Genomic DNA, 22,826 nt, shown 5'->3' with positions numbered 1-22,826 from the left:
CCAGACGTGCTCAATGGGATTGAGATCCGGGCTCTTCACTGGCCATGGCAGAACACTGACATTCCTGTCTTGCAGGAAATCACGCACAGAGCGAGCAGTATGGCTGGTGGCATTGTCATGCTGGAGGGTCATGTCAGGATGAGCTTGCAGGAAGGGTACCACATGAGGGAGGAGGATGTCTTCCCTGTAACGCACAGCATTGATTGTCTGCAATGACAACAAGCTCAGTCAAACGATGCTGTGACACACCACCCCAGACCATGACAGACCCTCCACCTCCAAATCGATCCTGCTCCAGAGTACAGGCCTCGGTGAAACGCTCATTCTTTTGATGATAAATGCGAATCCGACCATCATCCCTGGTGAGGCAAAACCGCGACTTGTTAGTGAAGAGCACTTTTTTGCCAGGCCTGTCAGGTCCAGCAACAGTGGGTTTGTGCCTATAGGCGACGTTGTTGCCGGTGATGTCTGGTGAGGACCTGCCTTACAACAGGCCTCAGTCCAGCCTCTCTGAGCCTTTTGTGGACAGCCTTTTGTGGAGCGCTGATGGAGGGATTGTGTGTTCCTGGTGTAACTCTTGTAGTTGTTGCCATCCTGTGCCTGTCCCGCAGGTATGATGTTCGGATGTACTGATCCTGTGCAGGTGTTACATGTGCTCTGTCACTGCGAGGACAATCAGCTGTCCGTCCTGTCTCCCTGTAGCGCTGTCTTAGGCGTCTCACAGTACGGACATTGCAATATATTGCCCTGGCCACATCTGCAGTCCTCATGCCTCCTTGCAGCATGTCTAAGGCACATTCACGCAGATGAGCAGGGACCCTGGGCATCTTTCTTTGTGTTTTTCAGAGTCCGTAGAAAGGCCTCTCTAATGTCCTAAGGTTTCATAACTGTGACCTTAATTGCCTACCGTCTGTAAGCTGTTAGTGTCTTAATGACCGTTCCACAAGTGCATGTTCATGAATTGTTTATGGTTCATTGAAAAAGCATGGGAAACACTGTTTAATCCCTTTACAATGAAGATCTGTGAAGTTAATTCGTAAAAATCCAAATATCTTTGAAAACGGGACGTTTTCTTTTTTTGTTGTTGCTGAGTTTTGTTCCATCTTATTTGGTGTTGTTTTTCCATGTGTGAGAGGGAACTGTGCAGACCTACACCTGTTAGCCTTGGTCAAAAGTAACATATATGGGCAGCCTCTGGCCCGGGCTAATCTAGAGTCTGGCCCGGGCTAATCTAGAGTCGGCTAATCTAGAGTCGGCTAATCTAGAGTCGGCTAATCTAGAGTCTGGCCCGGGCTAATCTAGAGTCTGGCCCGGGCTAATCTAGAGTCTGGCCCGGGCTAATCTAGAGTCTGGCCCGGGCTAATCTCTAGGCCTCTAGGAGATCGTTACTGTGACATGGCCCGTGATGTCATCTCATTGAACACCTTTGGGATGAATTTTATTGCCGACTGCGAGCCAGGCCTAATCGCCCAACATCAGTGCCCGACCTCACCAATGCTCTGCAGCAATGTTCCAACATCTAGTGGAAAGCCTTCCCAGAAGAGTGGGGGGCTGTTTATAGCAGCAAAGGGGGACCAACTCCATGTTAATGCCATATTGTTTGACGAGCAGGTGTCCACATACTTTTGTCCATGTATTTCAGGAAGGTTTATATATTTTTTTATTAAACCTTTTAAATAACTTGTTAATTCTTCCGCTCAATTCCCTCCATAAATGTACATGGGAGTCCCTTTTTACATTTGAAATATTAACAGAGCTCAATGCATTTTGCACTTTGCGCTGATATAGCTAGTGTGTGTATTTTTTGATGGTAAAGATTGAGGGCAAACTGTGTTTCTCTGGTAACAGCTAGCAGCAAATGAATCATTTACCATATACTGTAGTCTAAGCACTGGCCTTTAATGGACTGCTGAGTGGAGAGAGGCATGTTGACTGTGTTAACTCACGGAAAGAATAACCTTCCTAGCAAAGATTTTGCCTTAGTCCCAAATGGCACCCTTTACCATATAATGCAATACTTTTGTCCAGAGCCTTATGGCATAGAGGGCACAAACCTATGGGCCCTGGTCGAACTAGTGCACTTTGTAGGGGATAGTGTTTATTTGGGACATGATAGTTCATAGGATCTGAATATGAGGCGCTGGTGAACCTTGAATGTTCATCGTGCTGTTCTCCAGACTTCATTTCTGTGGTCATTCCAAACCTACATGATCAAATAAGGTTTTTTTATTTTTTTAATTTTTTTAATCCAACTCTCTCAGGGCTGATCTTTCCAGCATCTCCCAGAGAATTTCTCCAATTCCCCAGTCCACAACGCCCCTCTTACGTTCTTGCCTATGTTCCTATCTAAACCGTGTGTTCCTCTGTAACCCCTCTAGGTGGAGGAGAACCTAGTGAAGGTGCGTAACGCTGGAACAGAGCAGGACCTGGGCATACAGTACAAGGCCCTGAAACCAGAGGTGGACAAACTCAACATGATGGCTGCCAAGAGACAGCAGGTACTGGACTGTCTGATGGAGGGAGAGAGACAGGGAGCATGGCTGGGAGTGAGATGGCTGCCAAGAGACAGCAGTCAGGTCTGTTCTAAGGGAGGTGTCTGGGCTGGAGTGGGAGCTGACATTTCGGGTTGGTAAAGGGCTATGAAGGGTAGGTGATGGGGAGTCGGAGACTGTAGGGAGAGACATGGGAGATGGATGTTAGTAGCTAAGCCACCTACTGAGGCCCCATCTACACTACGAGAGATGGAGTCTGACGAGTAGAGTGGCGAAAGGGATTTTCTTTTCATCCGTGCCTTGTCTTTCGTTGTGGCTTGCAACGTGACATTCTTGGTCCGCAGCTCAAATTGACCGTACATATCACAGTAGCCACGAGCCAGTAAGCACAAGCTATTTAACAATCCAAGCAACTTCTAAAACATTGAATAATGCAACAATCCACAAGCAGACACCGTGTTTATTTTAGCAGACAATACACAGCTAACCCTTGCTAGCTAGCTAACCGAAGGTTGCTGGATCGAATCCCCGAGCTGACAAGGTAAAAATCTATTGTTCTGTCCCTGAGTAAGACAGTTAACCCCACTGTTCTCCAGGCGCTGAAGACGTGGATGTTGATTAAGGCAGTCGCCCCTCACCTCTCTGATTCAGAGGGGTTAAATGTGGATGACACATTTTCAGTTGAATACATTGTTGTACGACTGACTAGGTATCCCCCTTTCCCCCTTTTTACATTTTTTTTAATTTTTAATTTATACATGATCAAGCAACCCGTTAGCGTGTCAATAATGAACTTTTACCCCTCCCATATGAATATAAAAGTACAGTAATGTTATAGTGTCATGCATATTATAATATAGGCTGCTAGCAAGCTAGCTAAACAACATTTCTGCATCCTCACATAAACGTCACAGATCAATGAGACATATTTCACCTCGTGTAAAAATGTGAAGCATCCGCTTCATGTTTCTACTCACTACCAAATATGGTGGTGAGAAGAAGCCCAGTGGCCCGGCATTGGGAGAAGATGAAGTGACATCGATATTTTAAATTGTTTTGTCTTTTTGTTGTCCGACATTCTGCTAATTTTCTCATTGATGAAACATTTGATGTCAATACAGTTTTTGTTTTCCCAAAACTAGAATCTGCTACGAACTAAGTTTTTTGTAAACTTTGCCCTTTGCCAAAGTTGAAAAAAAATATATCACTAGGAGTAGAAAGTCAAAAATAGTTATTGTTGCCGAGTAGGCGTTTCCTAACGGAAATATGCAAACGAATGCTAGACTGCTCCAGTAGGATCTTGCTAGTTCCTGCTTGGCTCTGCCCCCCTTGACCAATTGTGTTCCCTTTGGAAACGACAGGCTGAGGTCTATCTTCTGGTTAGTTATACAAATCTTTGTAAACGTGATGTCTAGCTGAAAGTGGATGTTTTTATTTGAACCATATCTAGATGGGCGCTCTTGGGCTTACACTAGCTACGTAATAAAGTTGCAGAATAATTAACCTGGCTTCATTTTATCAATATTATGGAAATGTACTGAATGTTAGTAATTACCTGGAGATGCTTCTTGCCAGTAGCTCAGTGCAGTCAAGCAAAAAAAAAAAGAGATTTAAAGCTACGGCGTCCAATTTCAGAATGTAAAAGGTTGTTACTACAATTTTTAAGGTGTAAAAAAATAAGGACAATGTCTGTACATTTCAGCAGCAGTTTTAAAAAAAAAAAACCCAGAGGTGAGGGATTGAAAAGAGGATGTATGCAGGCAGCACAGGGTGACCAGATCCATTATGGAGAGATGGGGAAAGGGTCTGTCGGTGCTGTTCATATTTCATGATGAGTGACATCACTGAGTAATGGAATGAGCAGCGTCACTAGGCTGTTCAGGTAGGATACACACAGATTATAGAAGAAGAATCTGCTCATTATATCTCACACGCTATTGTTTTGGGCCCGATGTTTTATTGTCCTATTTGGGTTTAGATTTGGGTGTTTTGGGTTTAGATACAACCAGGTTGTAAATAAAGATATCCCTTCCTGTTTTTAGTAGACTGAAATGTAAACGTGAAACCATACGGTCGTGTGTGTGAGGCGTTGGCCAATGTTGATTTCCTTTATGCCAAGGCATCAGTTTATTCTACCTCGTAAATGGCACTCTATTCCCTATATAGTGCATTTTTCACTAGGGCCTATAGTGCACTATATAGGGAATATTGTAATTTGGGAGGCAGCAGTCTGTGCTGTCTCCCTGGCTCTTCTATAAAAACTGTAACACTGGAGCCAGTAGTAAGAGCTATGCATTAAAGCTGAAGGGCTTATTGGAATGGCCTGATTATGACTGTGCTTTATCACCACAGGGGAGAATCTAGGTCGCTCAGACCGAGCAGCTCTGTCATAATTGTTTACGTGAGGGCATCACTTGACGGTCTTCAATCGAAAGTGTCACCCCTTCACTCCCCCCCCTCCCCAGAGCCTGTCTCTCTCCCCCCCCTCCCCGGAGCCTGTCTCTCTCCCCCCCTCCTCCCCGGAGCCTGTCTCTCTCCCCCCCCCTCCTCCCGGAGCCTGTCTCTCTCCCCCCCCCTCCTCCCGGAGCCTGTCTCTCTCCCCCCCCCTCCTCCCCGGAGCCTGTCTCTCCCCCCCCCCTCCTCCCCGGAGCCTGTCTCTCCCCCCCCCCTCCTCCCCGGAGCCTGTCTCTCTCCCCCCCCCTCCTCCCCGGAGCCTGTCTCTCTCCCCTCCTCCCCGGAGCCTGTCTCTCTCCCCTCCTCCCCGGAGCCTGTCTCTCTCCCCTCCTCCCCGGAGCCTGTCTCTCTCCCCCCCCCCCCTCCTCCCCGGAGCCTGTCTCTCTCTCTCCCCCCCCCTCCTCCCCGGAGCCTGTCTCTCTCTCTCCCCCCCCCCCCTCCCCGGAGCCTGTCTCTCTTTATCTTTCTCTCCTCCTCCTCCTCGGAGCCTGTCTCTTTCCCTCTCTCCTCCTCCTCCCCGGAGCCTGTCTCTCTCTCTCCCCCCCCCCCCCTCCCCGGTATCTCTCTCTCTCTCTCTCTCCCCCCCCCCCCCTCCCCGGTGTCTCTCTCTCTCTCTCCCCCCCCTCCTCCCCGGAGCCTGTCTCTCTCCCCCCCCTCCCCGGAGCCTGTCTCTCTCCCCCCCCCTCCCCGGAGCCTGTCTCCCCCCCCCCCCCCTCCCCGGTATCTCTCTCTCTCTCTCTCTCCCCCCCCCCCCCCTCCCCGGTGTCTCTCTCTCTCTCTCCCCCCCCTCCTCCCCGGAGCCTGTCTCTCTCCCCCCCCTCCCCGGAGCCTGTCTCTCTCCCCCCCCCTCCCCGGAGCCTGTCTCCCCCCCCCCCCCCCCCTCCTCTGTCTCTCTGTCTCTCTGTCTCTCTGTCCCTCTCTCCCTCTGTCTCTCTCTCTCCCTCCCCGGAGCCTGTCTCTATTGTATCTAATAATTCTGCATCGCTGCAATGTTTTTCAGATAGTGTAGTAATACCATTGTCTCTCTCCTCTCTGTAGGAGTTGAAGGATGTTCACCATAAGGATCAGATGGCGGCCGCCCGCGGTGTTCTCCAGAGGAACATCCCCATGCTCTACACCGCCTCCCGCGCCTGCCTCCAACACCCGGACGTGGCCGCATACAAGGTCTGTAATAGAACAATGTGTGCATCCCAAATGGCACCTTGTTCCCTAATAGTGAACTGATGTTGACCAAAAGCCGTTTGTGCGCAACATCAAGGGAATAGGGTGCCATTTGGGACGTAATAATATTTGAAATGTAAAAAAAAAAAAAAGTTTTTTACTTTTGTCTTGTGTTTTAAACTGTTTCAATGAATGCTTTTAAGAGTTTATGATAATTTAACTTCAATAGCACATTACATACAGAATCTCGAAGTGCTTCAGAGAGACATCTTGTTGATGCATTTTATCTTTAGTTCCCCCTAAATAACATTTTGAATTTAATTCCGTTCTCCAGGCGAACCGTGACCTGATCTACAAGCAGCTTCAGCATGCTGTCTCAGGCATCTCTAATGCTGCCCAGGCTACAGCCTCTGATGACGCTGCCTTCAACCACCCTGCTGGGGGAGGAGAGCTGGCCTACGCTCTCAACAACTTTGATGTAAGTCTAGTGGGGATGGGGTTTGGAGGGGGAGGAGAGCTGGTCTACGCTCTCAACAACTCTACCCTGCCGAGCTATGGCGCCCTCTACCCTACAAAAAAAGTATAAATGCATGAAATGTATGCATTCACTACTGTAAGTCGCTCTGGATAAGAGCGTCTGCTAAATGACTAAAATGTAAATGTACCCCGCCGAGCTATGGCGCCCTCTAGTCATTTTTCCCTCATATCTCCTTTCCTTGGTCTGCACTGATCTGATAACACTGGACAATGGCATAAACAAATGCAAAGTTTGTAAAGCAGGTAGACCTGATACCTTAATGGTATCACCTACGCCTCACCTCTACCCCTGCTGCTGCGTTGAGAACTAAAACAGAAAAGAGCATCCCAAGTTGCACCGTATTCCCAACATAGTGCACTACTTTTGACCCGGACTCATAAGAAATCCCATAGGGCTCTGGTCAAAAGTAGTGCACTATGTAGGGACTACGGTGCTACGTGGGAGGCAGGGAGGGAACAGGCCCCAGCCTGTGAGGGGATGTTCCCACTGTAGTGTCTGCAGGTCAGGGACAGATGTGAGGGGATGTTCCCACTGTAGCAACCCAGCCCAAGTGGGGAAGAACTTTGTTTTTCTTTCTATCACCTCTCACTTTTTTTTGTATTTCTTAAAATACGAAAGTGTTTCTTTGTATCCATCTTTTGCTTTTCTTTCTCGCTCGCTGTTCTTAGGCTCCCTCTCTCTCTCCCCCCTCTTTCTCGCTCTCTGTTCTTAGGCTCCCTCTCTCTCTCCCCCCTCTTTCTCGCTCGCTGTTCTTAGGCTCCCTCTCTCTCCCCCCCTCTTTCTCGCTCGCTGTTCTTAGGCTCCCTCTTTCTCTCCCCCCCCCTTTCTCGCTCGCTGTTCTTAGGCTCCCTCTTTCTCTCTCTCCCGTTGTAAATATGGCTTTAAAGCTGTTGACATGTTATCCTGTGTGTTTGATTTGATTGAATTCAGTCCAGGAAGCCTTGTAATCCAGGATTGGATCAGATGAATGCTGCCTTTACTGCTGCTGACCCCAAAACAAACCTGTAAGATTTGATCTCAGGGTTTCAGATGGTGGCAAAATCCCGGATTGTTAATTTGGTCGTGAACAGAGTGCAAAGCCTCAACTTCGACTAACTTTTTGTCACTAGATTATTATATATTTGGGATTTTAATCTAGTGGAGTTTTGACTGTTGTCCTAAAATACAGAGGAAACCCCTATAGGCTCTGGTCTAAAGTAGTGCATTCTAAATATAAGGGTTCCATTTAGGACAGACTCATTTTCCTCTTATAGGTAGATATATATGAGGACCCCAATGGAAATAAGTCTCAGACGTTGTCAGCCTCTAAGATTTTATACATGTGCAAGCATGGCTTTTTTTTTCTCAAGAGTATATTTGTGCCTGTATAGGACTTCAAAAAGCTGCTCCCAAACATTTTGAAGTCCACATCACAGAATTGAGTCTATCATAGTTCATGTGGGATTCAATGACATTATGAAGGGCAGCTTAGAATAGCTGAAGATGGATTTTTAAAGAACTGATTGGGTCACTACACTAACAGACGCCCCATAATATCTGGCCCTCTGCCCTTCCTAAATTGTGGCATTGAACATTTCAGCAGACTTTTAACCCTCCAAAACTGGCTACGAGACTATTGCAGCTCTGTAGTTGGAACATGTATTGACCAATTTCATACCTTCTGGAAACTAACCTGCTAGGGACAGACGTTCCGCTAGCGGAACGCCTCACCAATATCCAATGGTATAGAGTGGCGCGAATTACAAATACCTCAAATGCAGAGACTTCAATTTTTCAAACATATTACTATTTTACACCATTTTAAAGACAAGACTCTCCTTTATCTAACCACATTGTCCGATTTCAAAAAGGCTTTACAACGAAAGCAAAACATTAGATTGTCAGGAGAGTACCCAGCCAGAAATAATCACAAAAACCAAAACCATAGCTAAATGCAGCACTAACCTTTGATCTTCATCAGATGACACTCCTAGGACATTGTTATACAATACATGCATGTTTTGTTCAATCAAGTTCATATTTATATCAAAAACCAGCTTTTGACATTAGCATGTTTTGTTCAGAACTAGCATACCCACCGAAAACTTCCGGTGAATTTACTAAATTACTCACGATAAATGTTGACAAAAAACATAATTATTTTAAGAATTATAGATACAGAACTCCTTTATGCAATCGCTATGTCCGATTTTTAAAATAGCTTTTCGGTGAAGGCACATTTTGCAATATTCTGAGTAGATAGCCCGGCCATCATGGCTAGCTATTTTGACACCCACCAAGTTTGGCACTTGCCAAACTCAGATTTACTATAAGAAAAATTGGATTACCTTTGCTGTTCTTCGTCAGAATGCACTCCCAGGACTTCTACTTCAACAACAAATGTTGTTTTGGTTCCAAATAATCCATAGTTATATCCAAATACCTCCGTTTTGTTAGTGCGTTCAAGACGCTATCCAAAGGGTGACGCGCCGGCGCATATCGTGACAAAATACTTTGAATTATTCCATTACCGTACTTCGAAGCATGTCAAACGCTGTTTAGAAATCAATTTCTTGTAAAATAGCGATAATATTCCAACCGGGAGACGTTGTATCCGTTCAAACACTGAAATAAGAAAATGGAGTCATCACATGCACGCGCGCACCAGTGTCATTGTTCTCAGAAGTACCACTCACCAAAACCCCTACTGTTTTTCGCCCAGAGACTGCAGAGTTATCATTCAACGTTCTGGCGCCTTCTGAGAGCCAATGAAAGCCTTAGAAAATGTCACGTTACAGCAGAGATCCTGTATTTTCGATAAAGAGGCTTCAGAAGGCCAAGAAATGGTCAGACGGCACTTCCTGTATGGAATCTTCTCATGTTTTGGCCTGCCATATGAGTTCTGTTATACTCACAGACACCATTCAAACAGTTTTAGAAACTTTAGGGTGTTTTCTATCCAAATCTACTAATTATATGCATATTCTAGTTTCTGGGGCAGGAGTAATAACCAGATTAAATCGGGTACGTTTTTTTATCCGGCCATGAAAATACTGCCCCCTATCCCAAACAGGCTAAGCTTGTATTATAAGGAGGATGGGATCCACCCAAATCATTTGGGTTCCTGGATTCTTTCACGGCATTATAAGGCTGCGTTGAGACAATGACTTATCAATGACCCAAACCCAGCTCAGTTAATCCCTACCATTGTGACACAGAGTTGTCATAATGCTTCAGTAAATGTACATTACACCAGGGGCGTCGGTAGATACAATGTAAGTAATCTAATTTATGTCCCTCTAACTCCCCCTGAATGCCTCTGCTGATCCTACAGCTTTTGTATGCAGTAATCATGTGCCTATGCACCAGTTCTACAACCTGAGGTGGTGTGCCCTAGTAAGAAGTCTACAGTTCACCCTGCATTAATATAAATAACCTGAGCAGTAAAGCAAGAAAAATAATCAAGCATCCCAGAAATGTGCTAAAAATAACCCACGTATTTTAAACATTTTGAAGCTTAAGAAACAAGGTTCATGAAATCAATAATTAGCTTGTAACAGGTGACTTTTCAAATTCTCACAACCTCTGAAACTCACTTAGATAATATACTTTTTGATACAGTGGTAGAAATACATGGTTATAACATCTACATGAAAGACAAATGCCAAAGTTGGAGGTGTGGTTGTTTTTTATATTCAGAACCACATTCCTGTAAAGCTTAGAGAGGATCTCATGTTAAATACTGTTGAAGTAATATGGCTACAGGTTCATCTGCCTTCTAAAGCCCATTCTGGTGGGAAGCTGCTATAGACCAAGTGCTAACAGTCAGTATCTGGATAATATGTGTGAAATGCTTGATAATGTATGTGATATCAACAGAGAAGTATATTTTCTGGGTGATTTTTAAATATTGACTGGCTTCCATCAAGCAGCCCACTCAAGAAAAAGCTAGTTATCAGTTAACCTACCAGGGTAGTTAAAAACAGCACAGGAATGAATTCATCATGTATTGATCACATCTTTACTAATGCTGCAGACATTTGCTTGAAAGCAGTATCCAAATCCATTGGATGTAGTGATCACAATATAGTAGCCATATCTAGGAAAACCAAATTTCCAAATGCGGGGCCTAATAATATAGTGTATAAAAGGTCACACGAAGTTTTGTATTGATTCCTATGTTGATGTAAAGATTATTTGATGGTCTGTGGTGTGTAATGAGGAGTAACCAGAATCTGCACTAAACATATATATTTATGAAATGGCTTACTCCAGTTCCTAATAAGCATGCACCCATCACAAGAAAATGACTGTAAAAACGGTTAAATCCCCTTGGATTGATGAGGAATTAAAAAGTTGTATGGTTGAGAGGGATATGGCAAATAAGTCTGGTAGCCCAACTGATTATCAAACTTGCTGCAAATTAAGAAATCATGTGACTAAACTGAATAAAAATAAAGTACACTATGAAACAAAGATAAATTACATAAAGAATGAGAGTAAAAAGCTTTGGAGCACCTTATTAAAGGAAATTTTGGGCAAAAAGGCAAACTCAGCTCCATCATTCATTGAATCAGATGGCTCATTCATCACAAAACCCACTGATATTGCTACTATAATGATTCCCCCCCCCCCCCCCCTCCATTTGCAAGATTAGCAAACATATCCATGACATGCCAGCAACAAATGCTGACACTGCACATCCAAGTATATCTGACCAAATTATGAAAGACAAGCAATTTTTTAAATTCCATAAAATAAGTGTGGAAGAGGTGGAAAAAAATTATTTGTCTATCAACAATCTGGATGGAAAATTAGTGTGGATAATAGAGGACGATATTGTCACTCCTATTTTCCATATCTTCTATTTAAGAAAGTGTGTGCCCTCAGGCCTGGAGTGAAGCAAAAGTCATTCCACTACCCAAGAATAGTAAAGTCCCCTTTACTGGCTCAAATAACCAATCAACCTGTTACCAACCTTTTTAGTAAACTTCTGGTAAAAATTGTTTGACCAGATGCAATGCTTTTTTACTGTAAACAGATTGACATGACTTTCATCACGCTTGTAGAGAAGGACATTCAACAAGCACAGTGACCAACTCACCCCTTTTACCAAAGAGCACCTTCTGTCTACCAACATTTACTATTGTGTACCTTAGTAGCGCTTCCCTTCCTCCTCTTTCTACTAGTTAAGCACAGCGCTTGCACAAATGACTGATTGGCTGAGATAAGTTGATGCTAAGATTGTGGGAGCTGTTTTGTTAGATTTCAGTGTGGCTTTTGACATTATTGATCTTTGTATTTGACCTTTATTTAACTAGACAAGTCTGTTAACCTGTCTGGGAATGTGGGACGCAAGCGTCCCACCCCTGGTACACCCTATCAACAGCAGGTGAAATATCAAGGGCGCCAAATTTGAAAACAATGAAATGTCATAATTCAAATTTCTCAAACATACAACTATCTTACACCCTTTGAAAATTAAACATCTCCTTAATCTAACCACGTTGTCCGATTTCAAAAAGGCTTTACGGCGAAAGCATAAAGTTAGATTATGTTAGGACAGTACATTGAAAATAGCTGTGTAATGTTTTGTCAATGCAAAGACGGGCGTCACCAAAAGCAGAAAACCAGCTGAAATTATGCACTAACCTTTGACAATCTTCATCAGATGATACTCCTAGGACATTATCTTAGACAATACATGCATTTTTTGTTCTATCAAGTTCATATTTATATCCAAAAACAGCGTTTTACTATGGCGTTGATGTTGAGGAAATATTTTCCCTCCAATACCGCCAGTCAATCAGCACAACAAATTAAATAATTACTATTCGAAAACATTGGTAAAATATTATATTGTCATTCAAAGATTTATAGATTAACATCTCTTGAACACAACCGCATTGCCAGATTTAAAAATAACTTTACTGGGAAATCACACTTTGCAATAATCTGAGTACTGCGCCCAGAAAAATAGGCTTTGCGATACAGACTAAGCGCCATGTTGGAGAGATCTAAAATCAAAAATACTATGTAAATAATCCCTTACCTTTGATTATCTTCATCAGAAGGCACTTCCAGGGATCCCAGGTCCATAACAAATGTAGTTTTGTTCGAAAAAGCTCATAATTTATGTCCAAAAAGCTCCGTGTTGTTAGCGCGTCCTGTAGGCTACTCAAAAACATGAACGACGCCCGCCGGACTTGTCTTCATCAAAGAAGGAAAAAAATTATTTGCGTTCGTTCAAACATGTCAAACGTTGTATAGCATAAATCATTAGGGCCTTTTTCAATCAGAACTTCAATAATATTCAAGGCGGATGATTGCATTCTCTTTTAAAACGTGTTGGAACGAGAGTACCCAAACATGCACTCGCGCACCAGAGTCGTATCGGCCATCCGCTTATGACCAACGTTCCAAGTCTCTTGTTCGGTCAGTTTTCACAGTAGAAGACTCAAACCACTTTGTAAAGACTGTTGACATCTAGTGGATGGCGTAGGAAGTGCTCAATGATTAGTACTTCCCTGTGTGTTTCAATGGCATAGGCTTAAAAGTAATTCAACACATCAGGTATCCACTTCCTGTCAGAATTTGTCTCAGGGTTTTGACTGCCATATGAGTTCTGTTATACTTAGACACCATTCAAACAGTTTTAGAAAATTCAGTGTTTTCTATCCAAATCTGTGAATAATATGCATATCCTAACTTCTGAGTTGGTGTAGGAGGCAGTTAAAAATGGGCAATTTTTTTTCAAAATTCTCAATACTGCCCCCTATCCCCAACAGGTTTTAAGAACAAATTCCTATTTACAATGACGGCCTAGGAACAGTGGATTAATTGCCTTGTTCAGGGGCAAAATTATAGATTTTTACCGTGTTAGCTTGGGGATTCGATCTAGCAACTGCCGTGATGCAGGTAGCCTAGTGGAGAAAGGCATGTTATGGCTTTACACTCCCTGCTATAATGTGGAGAGTTGCTTGTCTAACCGAACACAGAGGGTGTTCTTTAATGGAAGCCTCTCCAACATAATTTACGTAGAAACAGGAATTCCCCATGTCAGCTGTCTAGGTCCCTTACTTTGTTCAATCTTTACTAACAAAGCCAGTGTGTCTATGTATGAGGATGACTTTGCACTATACATGTCAGCTACTACAGCAACTGAAATGACTTAACAAAGAGCTGCAGTTTCAGAATGAGTGGCAAGGAGTAAGTTGGTCCTAAATATTTCTAAAACTTAAAGCATTGTATTTGGGACAAATCATTCACTAAACCCTAAACCTCAACTACATCTCGTAATGAATAATGTGGAAATTGAGCAAGTTGAGGTGACTAAACTGCTAGGAGCAACCCAGCATTGTAAGTTGTCATGGTCAAAACATATTGATACAACATTAGCTAAGATGGGGAGAAGTTTTTCTATAATAAAGCTTTGCTCTGCCTTAACAACACACTGTCAACAAGGCAGGTCCTGCAGGCCCTAGTTTTGTCGCACATGGACTACTGTTCAGTAGTGTGGTCAGGTGCCACAGAGGGAATTTGCAAATGGCTCAGAACAGGGCGGCACGGCTGGCCCTTGGATGTACACAGAAAGCTAGCATTAATTATAAGCTTGTACATCTCTCCTGGCTGAAAGTGGAGGAGAGATTGACTTCATCACTAATTGTATTTATGGGAGGTATTGACATGTTGAATGCACCGAGCTGTATGTTTGAACTACTGGCACACAGCTCAGACACCCATGCATACCCCACAAGACATGCCACCAGAGGTCTCTTCACCGTCCCCAAGTCCAGAGCAGACTATGGGAGGCACACATTACTGCATAGAGCCATGACTACATGGAACTCTATTTGACATCAGGTAAGTTGTGAGCAGTATAATTCGATTTAAAAAAGAAACAAATGGATACAAATAGACCTTAATGCACAGTGGGGACTGTGACGCAACACAAACATAGGCACAGACACATACATGCACACACACAATAACATATGCACTATACACACATACACATGGATTTTGTTGTAGATATGTGGTAGTAGTGTAGAGTCCTGAGGGCACACACTTAGTGTTGTGAAATCTGTTATGAATGTAATGTATTTTTATTTTATAACTGCTTTAATTTTGCTGGACCCCATGAAGATTAGCTGCTGCCTTGGCAGGAACTAATGGGGATCTATAATAAATACATTGCTGCGGGGACTTGCTTCCATTCAGCCACGAGCATTAGTGAGGTCGGGTACTGGTGTTGGGCGATTAGGCCTGGCTCTCAACTGTAAGGGTAACTCTAGAAGCCTCCTGTAATATCACAACTGTAGGGGTAACTAGAAGCCTCCTGTAATATCACAACTGTAGGGGTAACTCTAGAAGCCTCCTGTAATATCACAACTGTAGGGGTAACTCTAGAAGCCTCCTGTAATATCACATTAACTGAGCATCATGTTATATCAAAATGTATTATTTAATAGACTGCACATGCTATATTACGAATTATAGTATTTTATTTACTTAACTATGTTAAAACAATATTTCTCAAGTCAGCGTTTTAATTTTGCATATGCTATACCTGGTGTACACTGTACAATTTAAATGCTTACTTGCATTATATTGGCCAGGAAAAGAAGGCAATGTTTACTTTAAAGTAAGTAGTGTTCTCCAACATGTCTCCTTCTCCGGTGGCTAGCAGGCTGGTCAGTGGCAACACCACTCCATCAGGTGTTAACCTGGCTCTGGTTGATTGATGGGTCATTCTCTGGTGTCTCTCAGCCTGCGGAGGAGGAGGAGTGGGAGAGGCGAGCCGGGAAGGAGGAGCAGAGGTGCTGTGGTTCTACTCAGTCAGAACAGAATGGCTCAGGGGAGGAAGTACAGTGGCTCCACAGCACAGACAGATGGTGTGTGTGTGTGTGTATAAAAAGAGGCAGATACATGAAAGATGAAGAGGACACGTGAGATGGGGAGGATAGGATAAGGGGGGAGTGAGACGAGAACAGAAGCAGCGGGTTATTAGCAGCACCACTGCAGATCTTGTTCATCAGTAATTCCTGGTGACCATACAGTTTTTTTTTTTGTTTTTTTTTTTTTTCCTCTTTCTATTTAAGATCACGGCGCCTCTGCATTTCATTCCAGACCAGTTCCCTCTCTCTGGGCCAAGGTGCCTAATTTCAAGCACTGCCGAGGCAACTTTCAGGGAGTGAGTCATAGACTAACACGCACACCCAAAGAGAGCCTGTTGCCATGGCGACGTGACACTCAAACGGAGGTCAGACGTGGGGGGGTGGCGGAGAGTGTGTGTGTGTGTGTGTGTGTGGGGGGGGGAGGGGGGGGGGGGGGTGGAGTGTCTGGGGGGGGGGGGCTAGCTAATAAACCTGGTATTGTAACATCTGAATAGTTTGTTTTAACCGGTGATATGGCCACGGAAAGGTTTTTGTAACAGGGTTACGATTGATTTCTCTCACTGTGCTCTCTCTCGTTCTCTTCATCCTCTATGCCTGGAGCGACTCACTCTGTGGCACCTTAATCCAAGGGCTTGTACCAAGTAAAAACTATTTGCCCGAATTGAGAAAATGACTGGCCTGGGCCAAGAGCACAGGAAAGCAAGTTAACTACGCAGAATTTAAGTTGTTGGTTATTTCATTTGCAGTGTGGGCCAGTACCTCTTTAAATAAAGGTTAAATATTATAGCCAGCCATAAAATCTCATACTTTTTGTTTGGAAAAACAAACCTATAACCATCCCCGACTCAATGATGACGTGTAGCCTTTATTAAACCCATTTAAAATGACATTCCCTTCCAGAAATGAGCCCAATAACATGTTGATGAAAAGCAATATCTTTTATCAGGCACGTGTGCTGTTTTAGCACATGGTCACCTGTAGCCTGATGTAGCATCGCGGCTGCACGGCTGGAGCGTGGTCACCTGTAGCCTGATGTAGCATCGCGGCTACAGCATGGTCACCTGTAGCATGATGCGGCTACGCGGCTGAAGCGTGGTCACCTGTAGCCTGATGCGGCTACACGGCTGAAGCAGGGGTTTGGTCCTCTGCATTCTTTACCCCGATGGGTGAGTCATTAGCTAGATCAGACTAAATATGATTTTGTTGCTTGTGAAATCTCCTAAAAAAATCCCTCTGGCATTAACAAAATCATGTGATTTTTGGGGTATTTATAAATGGTGTAATTGTGTGAATTTTACAGTGAATATTTGCTTACCGTTTTATGCACTCGAATGGCTGCCGTGAATCTAGTGCTTACTTAAAAAAAAAAAAAAATTATGCCAGACACTCCGATTTGTAAAACGCTGCCAATTAAAAAAATTGCAAAAAATAATCATACAGCCCTGGAAAGCTGGGATCCTGCTCTTTTTCAATCAGTACCATTAATTGCATGTAGACATTTGCATAGTGACTGGGCTCATTAGAACACATTTCTTTCACCCGACCGTTGATATTCAGCTGATAAATAAACTACGTGGTTCAATTCTAAACAATTATCTCGACTGCGGAATAGCATTACAATATTCATTTGTATTTCTTCCTGGAGGCTATTTAACCAACAAGTGATTTGTGTAAATAATGTTCATGTCTCGACAATCAAACAGCTCCATAGTGTAGGTCTATGTAAACCTTTCTTTGCTGATAATGACATTGCTGTGTAACCCCAATCCCACCTCCTCAGAGTAGCTGACCCCATAACATCACACGTAAACAACCCCCCCAGGTCCTCAGAGCAACTCTGACCCCATATCACATGTAACTATTTCAGAAGGATGAGAGAAGATATGAGAAGGTTACTACAGTATGAGCCCTCTAAGAGTATAGAGGCGATCCCACTCACTCAGTGGCTCAGATGAAAGGTATCGGTCTGTAAAGTAAAAGCTGATGGCTCAACAATAATACGCTATTATAAACTCCGCAAAAGAAGAGAACTCCCTTTTTTCAGGACCCTGGTCTTTCAAAGATAATTCGTAAAAATCCCAAACTTCACCGATCTTCATTGTAAAGGGTTTAAACATTATTTCCCATGCTTGTTCAATGAACCATAAACAGCTAATGAACATGCACCTGTGGAACGGTCGTTAAGACACTAACAGCTTACAGACGGTAGGCAATTAAGGTCACAGTTATGAAAACTTAGACACTAAAGAGGCCTTTCTACTGACTTTGGAAAAACACCAAAAGAAAGATGCCCAGGGTCCCTGCTCATCTGCGTGAATGTGCTTTAGACATGCTGCAAGGAGGCATGAGGACTGCAGATGTGGCCAGGGCAATAAATTGCAATGTCCATACTGCGAGACGCCTAAGACAGCGCTACAGGGAGACAGGACGGACAGCTGATCGTCCTCGCAGTGGCAGACCACGTGTAACAACACCTGCACAGGATCGGTACATCCGAACATCACACCTGCGGGACAGGTACAAGATGGTAACAACAACTGCCCGAGTTACACCAGGAACGCGCAATCCCTCCATCAGTGCTCAGGCTGTCCGCAATAGGCTAAGAGGGACTGAGGGCTTGTAGGCCTGTTGTAAGGCAGGTCCTTACCAGACATCACCATAAACAACGTCGCCTATGGCCAAAACCCACTGTTGCTGGTCCAGACAGAACTGGCAAAATGTGGTCTTCACTGACGAGTCACGGTTTTGTCTCACCAGGGGTGATGGTCAGATTCGTGTTTATCGTCAGAGGAATGAGCGTTTCACCGAGGCCTGTACTCTGGAGCGGGATCGATTTGGAGGTGGAGGGTTCGTCATGGTCTGGGGCGGTGTGTCACAGCATCATCGGACTGAGCTTGTTGTCATTGCAGACAATCTCAACGCTGTGCGTTACAGGGAAGACATCCTCATCCCTCATGTGGTACCCTTCCTGCAGGCTCATCCTGACACGACTCTCCAGCATGACAATGCCACCAGCCATACTGCTCTTCTGTGTGTGATTTCCTGCAAGACAGGAATGTCAGTGTTCTGCCATGGCCAGCGAAGAGCCCGGATCTCAATCCCACTGAGCACGTCTGGGACCTGTTGGATCAGAGGGCGAGGGCTAGGTCCATTCTCTCCAGAAATGTCCGAGAACTTGCAGGTGCCTTGGTGGACGAGTGGGGTAACATCTCACAGCATGAACTGGCCAATCTGGTGCAGTCCGTGAGGAGGAGATGCACTGCAGTACTTAATGCAGCTGGTGGCCACGCCAGATACAGACTTTTGATTTTGACCCCCCCGTTGTTCAGGGACACATTATTACATTTCTGTTAGTCACATGTCTGTTGAATCTAATGTTCATACAAATATTTACTCTTGTTAAGTTTGCTGAAAATAATAAACAGTTGACTGTGAGGACGTTTCTTATTTATTTTTTTGCTGAGTTTATATTTATAGGCTCATCTGGCGCTGAAGTGACTCCTGTCCACTCTCACTCGACAATCTGTAACTTCTTATGTTACCCTCATCTCAGTTTTTGATGTGATATCTTTGTAACAGACTATTGGAAAATTACATCAAACTTGGTCGTGGGATAGCTGTGTTAATACAGTATTGCTTCCATTTAACAATGCTATGCAATTCCCTATTGAGTCTCTGCACTAGAAACATTACTGTAAAAAAATAAAATAAAAAAATGAATATGGTTGTGGTAACTATACATCCAGAGAGAGGTGTTTACTCCATGTCCTTTTCTCTCATACTCTCACTGATTTCAAAACTCGGTTGTCCAGAAAGTGGAGAGCAACACTGATGCAGTTTTACTGCGTGATATATTTATTAAAAGCAGTGTTAGAAAGGATTACCTACACATACTGACCAGCTCATATTATAGACAGAAACATGGTAGACCAATCCAAACTCATCTCTCGGCATGTACAGGCCACTCATTATCTCAAGCCAATTATGGCTAGCGGGAAGGTTGCTGTTATTTTCAATGGCTAAACCAACTAGGCTCGTAATTTAACAATTGTATTATTATTTACAGGTACAAGGTTACAAGTTTGTTATGTATTTCTTGAAATATGGCTTTAGGATAAATAGGCTGATATACTATGGTATGTAGGCCAATATTGACATCTGCTGATGTAAAAAGTGCTTTATAAAACATGTGATTTTCATTTAAAATGGTTATTTTTATACATATTTTATATAACTTGTTTCAGGAAACTAGGCGTATGTTGCGGGTCTCTACATCACACTAGAGACGTTTGAACTTTTTAAATGTTTTAACTAGCTAACACTGAATCTGCGTAGTTAGCAACCTGCAGATTCATGCAAACCAGTAACGTCATGAGTTGGGATTATGGTTCGTTGTTTACCTAGCTAGCTAGACACGTCTTTACGAAAGACTCCACTATGCAAGTAATCATTTCAATAGAATGTCACTGCGACAACTGTTGATAGCCAGAGCAAATTTACTAGCTATGTCTGTCTACTCCGATTTCAGGTGTAGTGTGCCAGAGCGCAGAATAACTGTATAATTTCCCAATGCCCAACACCTGTTGAATATGGCCGGTGTCAGTAAACGTCTGCAAAAAAAAGCGTAAATTGTTGCCAGCAGCGCAGTTGAAGTCACCAACGCTCTCTAACATACATATATAAACATCCTATCCAGCTCTGCTAGGGAGAGTAAAATGATCAGTGCCTTCAGAACAGGCTCATTTAATCGGGGCATGGACTCTACAAAAAACCTTAAATCCTTCTTTAACCAGTCTCCTCCGCGTCACTAGGAGGTCGGGAGCCCCGGCGTCACTAGGAGGTCGGGAGCCCTAAATGGCACCATATAAATAGTTCCACTGCTATTTTTATTCTTCCCCTCTAATCAGGGATTGGTTTAGACATGGGACACCCAGGGGATGCAGTTCAGGTAGAACAGAACAGCAGCAGTACTTGTGACCCCCAGGGTAGGATGGGACACTTGCATAGTGAGGTGGAAACTCAACCCATCCACCACAGTAGCTGTTTTGTTGTCGTCTTCTCCATGTCAGTGCTCAGACAGATCTGACCTCGCTTGCCTCCCCCCCGTACCTCTGGGCTTCACACTAAGGTGGCATCCCAAATGGCAGCCTATTGCCTGAATAGGGCACTACTTTTGACCAGAGGCCTATGTGCCCTGGTCCAAAGGAGTGCACTACCTAGGGAGTAGGGTGCTATTTGGGATGTGGTCTAACTATATAGGTATCGGTAGTCTTGGTCTGTGAGGCTTCTGGAGAGACAGTTTAGACGTCAAACTTCCCTGCAGGGTTAACAGAAGGTCTGTCATCTCTTTCCTGCCCAACTCCATCTATCAGTCTCTCTCTCTCCTGTCTGACTATCCATCTTGTCTCTCGCTCGCTCTGTTTTCTAACTCTCTCTCTGTTTTCTAACTCAACAGAAGCAGATCATCGTGGACCCCCTGGCGTTTAGCGAGGAGCGTTTCCGCCCGTTTCTGGAGGAGCGCTTGGAGAGCATCATCAGTGGTGCCGCCCTCATGGCCGACTCGTCCTGTACCCGTGATGACCGGCGCGAGCGCATCGTGGCCGAGTGCAACTCTGTCCGTCAGGCTCTGCAGGACCTGCTGTTTGAGTATATGGGCAATGTAAGTCTCTTCTCATCTCTCCTTTCTGCTACTAACTCAATACATGGACAGGTAGGAGTCTCATCTCTCTTGCTCTTCCTTCATCTTCTCTATCTCTAATCCTCTACCTATCTCTCCCCTTGAGGCAATGAACCAGTCATCACATTCACACACAGTTGCTCTTTCACCTCTCCTCCATCTCTCAATTCAAGGGGCTTTATTGGCATGGGCAACATATGTTAACATTGCCAAAGCAAGTGAAGGAGATCATAAACAAAAATGAAATAAACAAACATTAAACTCACAAAGTTCTAAAGGAAAAGACATTTCAAATGTCATTATGTCTATATACAGTTTTGTAACGATGTACAAAAGGGAAAATAAATTAACATAAATATTGGTTGTATTTATAATGGTGTTTGTTCTTCACTGGTTGGCCTTTTCTTGTGGCAACAGGTCATAAATCTTGCTGCAGTGATGGCACACTGTGGTATTTCACCCAATACATATTGGAGTTTTATCAAAATTAGGATTCTTTTTTTCGTATTCTTTGGATCTGTGTAATCTGAGAGAAATATTTGTCTCTGGTCATACATTTGGCAGGAGGTTAGGAAGTGCAGCTCTGTTTCCACCTCCATTTTCTGGGCAGTGTGCACATAGCCTGTCTTCTCTTGAAAGCCAGGTCTGCCTACGGTGGCCTTTCTCAATAGCAAGGCTATGCTCACTGAGTCTGTACATAGTCAAAGCTTTCCTTAACCTCTTGGGGCTAGGTGGGACGCTAGCGTGCCACCCGTGGTGCACTCCATCAACAGCAGGTGCATTTCAAGAGCGGCAAATTTGAATCCAAATAAATGTCAAAATTCAAATTTTTCAAAAATACAACTATGTTACACCATTTGAAAGATAAACATCTCCTTAATCTAACCACGTTTTACGATTTCAAAAAGGTTTTACGGCGAAAGCATAAATTTAGAGTATGTTAGGACAGTACATTTACAAGAGTTGTGTGTAATGTTTTGTCAAGTCAAAGACATGGTCACCAAAACCATAAAACCAGCTAAAATGATGCACTAACCTTTTACAATCTCCATCAGATGACACTCCTAGGACATTATGTTAGACAATGCATGCATTTTTAGTTCTATCAAGTTGATATTTATATACAAAAACAGCGTTTTACTATGGCATTGATGTTGAGGAAATCGTTTCCCTCCAATAACCGGCAGTCAAGTCAGCGTCACAAATTAAATAATTAAAATTAGAAAACATTGGTAAAATATTATATTGTCATTTAAAGAATTATAGATTTACATCTTTTGAACGCAATCAACTTGCCAGATTTAAAAATAACCTTACTGGGAAATCACACTTTGCAATAATCTGAGCACTGTGCCCAGAAAAATACGCGTTGCGATACAGACTAGACGTCATGTTGGGGAGATCTAAAATCGAAAATACTATGTAAATAATCCATTACCTTTGATTCTCTTCATCAGATGTCACTTCCAGGTATCACAGGTCCATAACGAATGTAGTTTTGTTCAAAAAAGCTCATCATTTATGTCCAAAAATCTCCGTCTCGTTAGCACATGATGTAAGCCAGCCGGACTTCTCGTCATGAACGAGGGGAAAAAATATATTTCCGTTCGTTCAAACATGTCAAACGT

At 43.6% G+C, this 22,826-nt stretch overlaps 1 protein-coding gene across 1 annotated transcript in view; it reads left to right on the top strand.

Annotated features, from left to right (window-relative positions):
• LOC106612315 (catenin alpha-1) overlaps window positions 1-22,826 on the top strand; it is a 249,100-nt gene that overhangs the window by 43,584 nt on the left and 182,690 nt on the right. Inside the window, 4 exon segments of the mRNA XM_082955523.1 lie at window positions 2,379-2,498; window positions 5,985-6,110; window positions 6,442-6,585; window positions 20,977-21,180. Coding sequence (XP_082811649.1) covers window positions 2,379-2,498; window positions 5,985-6,110; window positions 6,442-6,585; window positions 20,977-21,180 — 594 coding nt within the window.

The sequence above is a fragment of the Salmo salar genome, chromosome 09, assembly GCF_965601325.2.
Source record: "Salmo salar chromosome 09, fSalSal1, whole genome shotgun sequence".
Taxonomy (NCBI): domain Eukaryota; kingdom Metazoa; phylum Chordata; class Actinopteri; order Salmoniformes; family Salmonidae; genus Salmo; species Salmo salar.
Note: the sequence above shows the minus strand (reverse complement) of the source record. Positions and strands in the feature narration are given on the sequence as shown.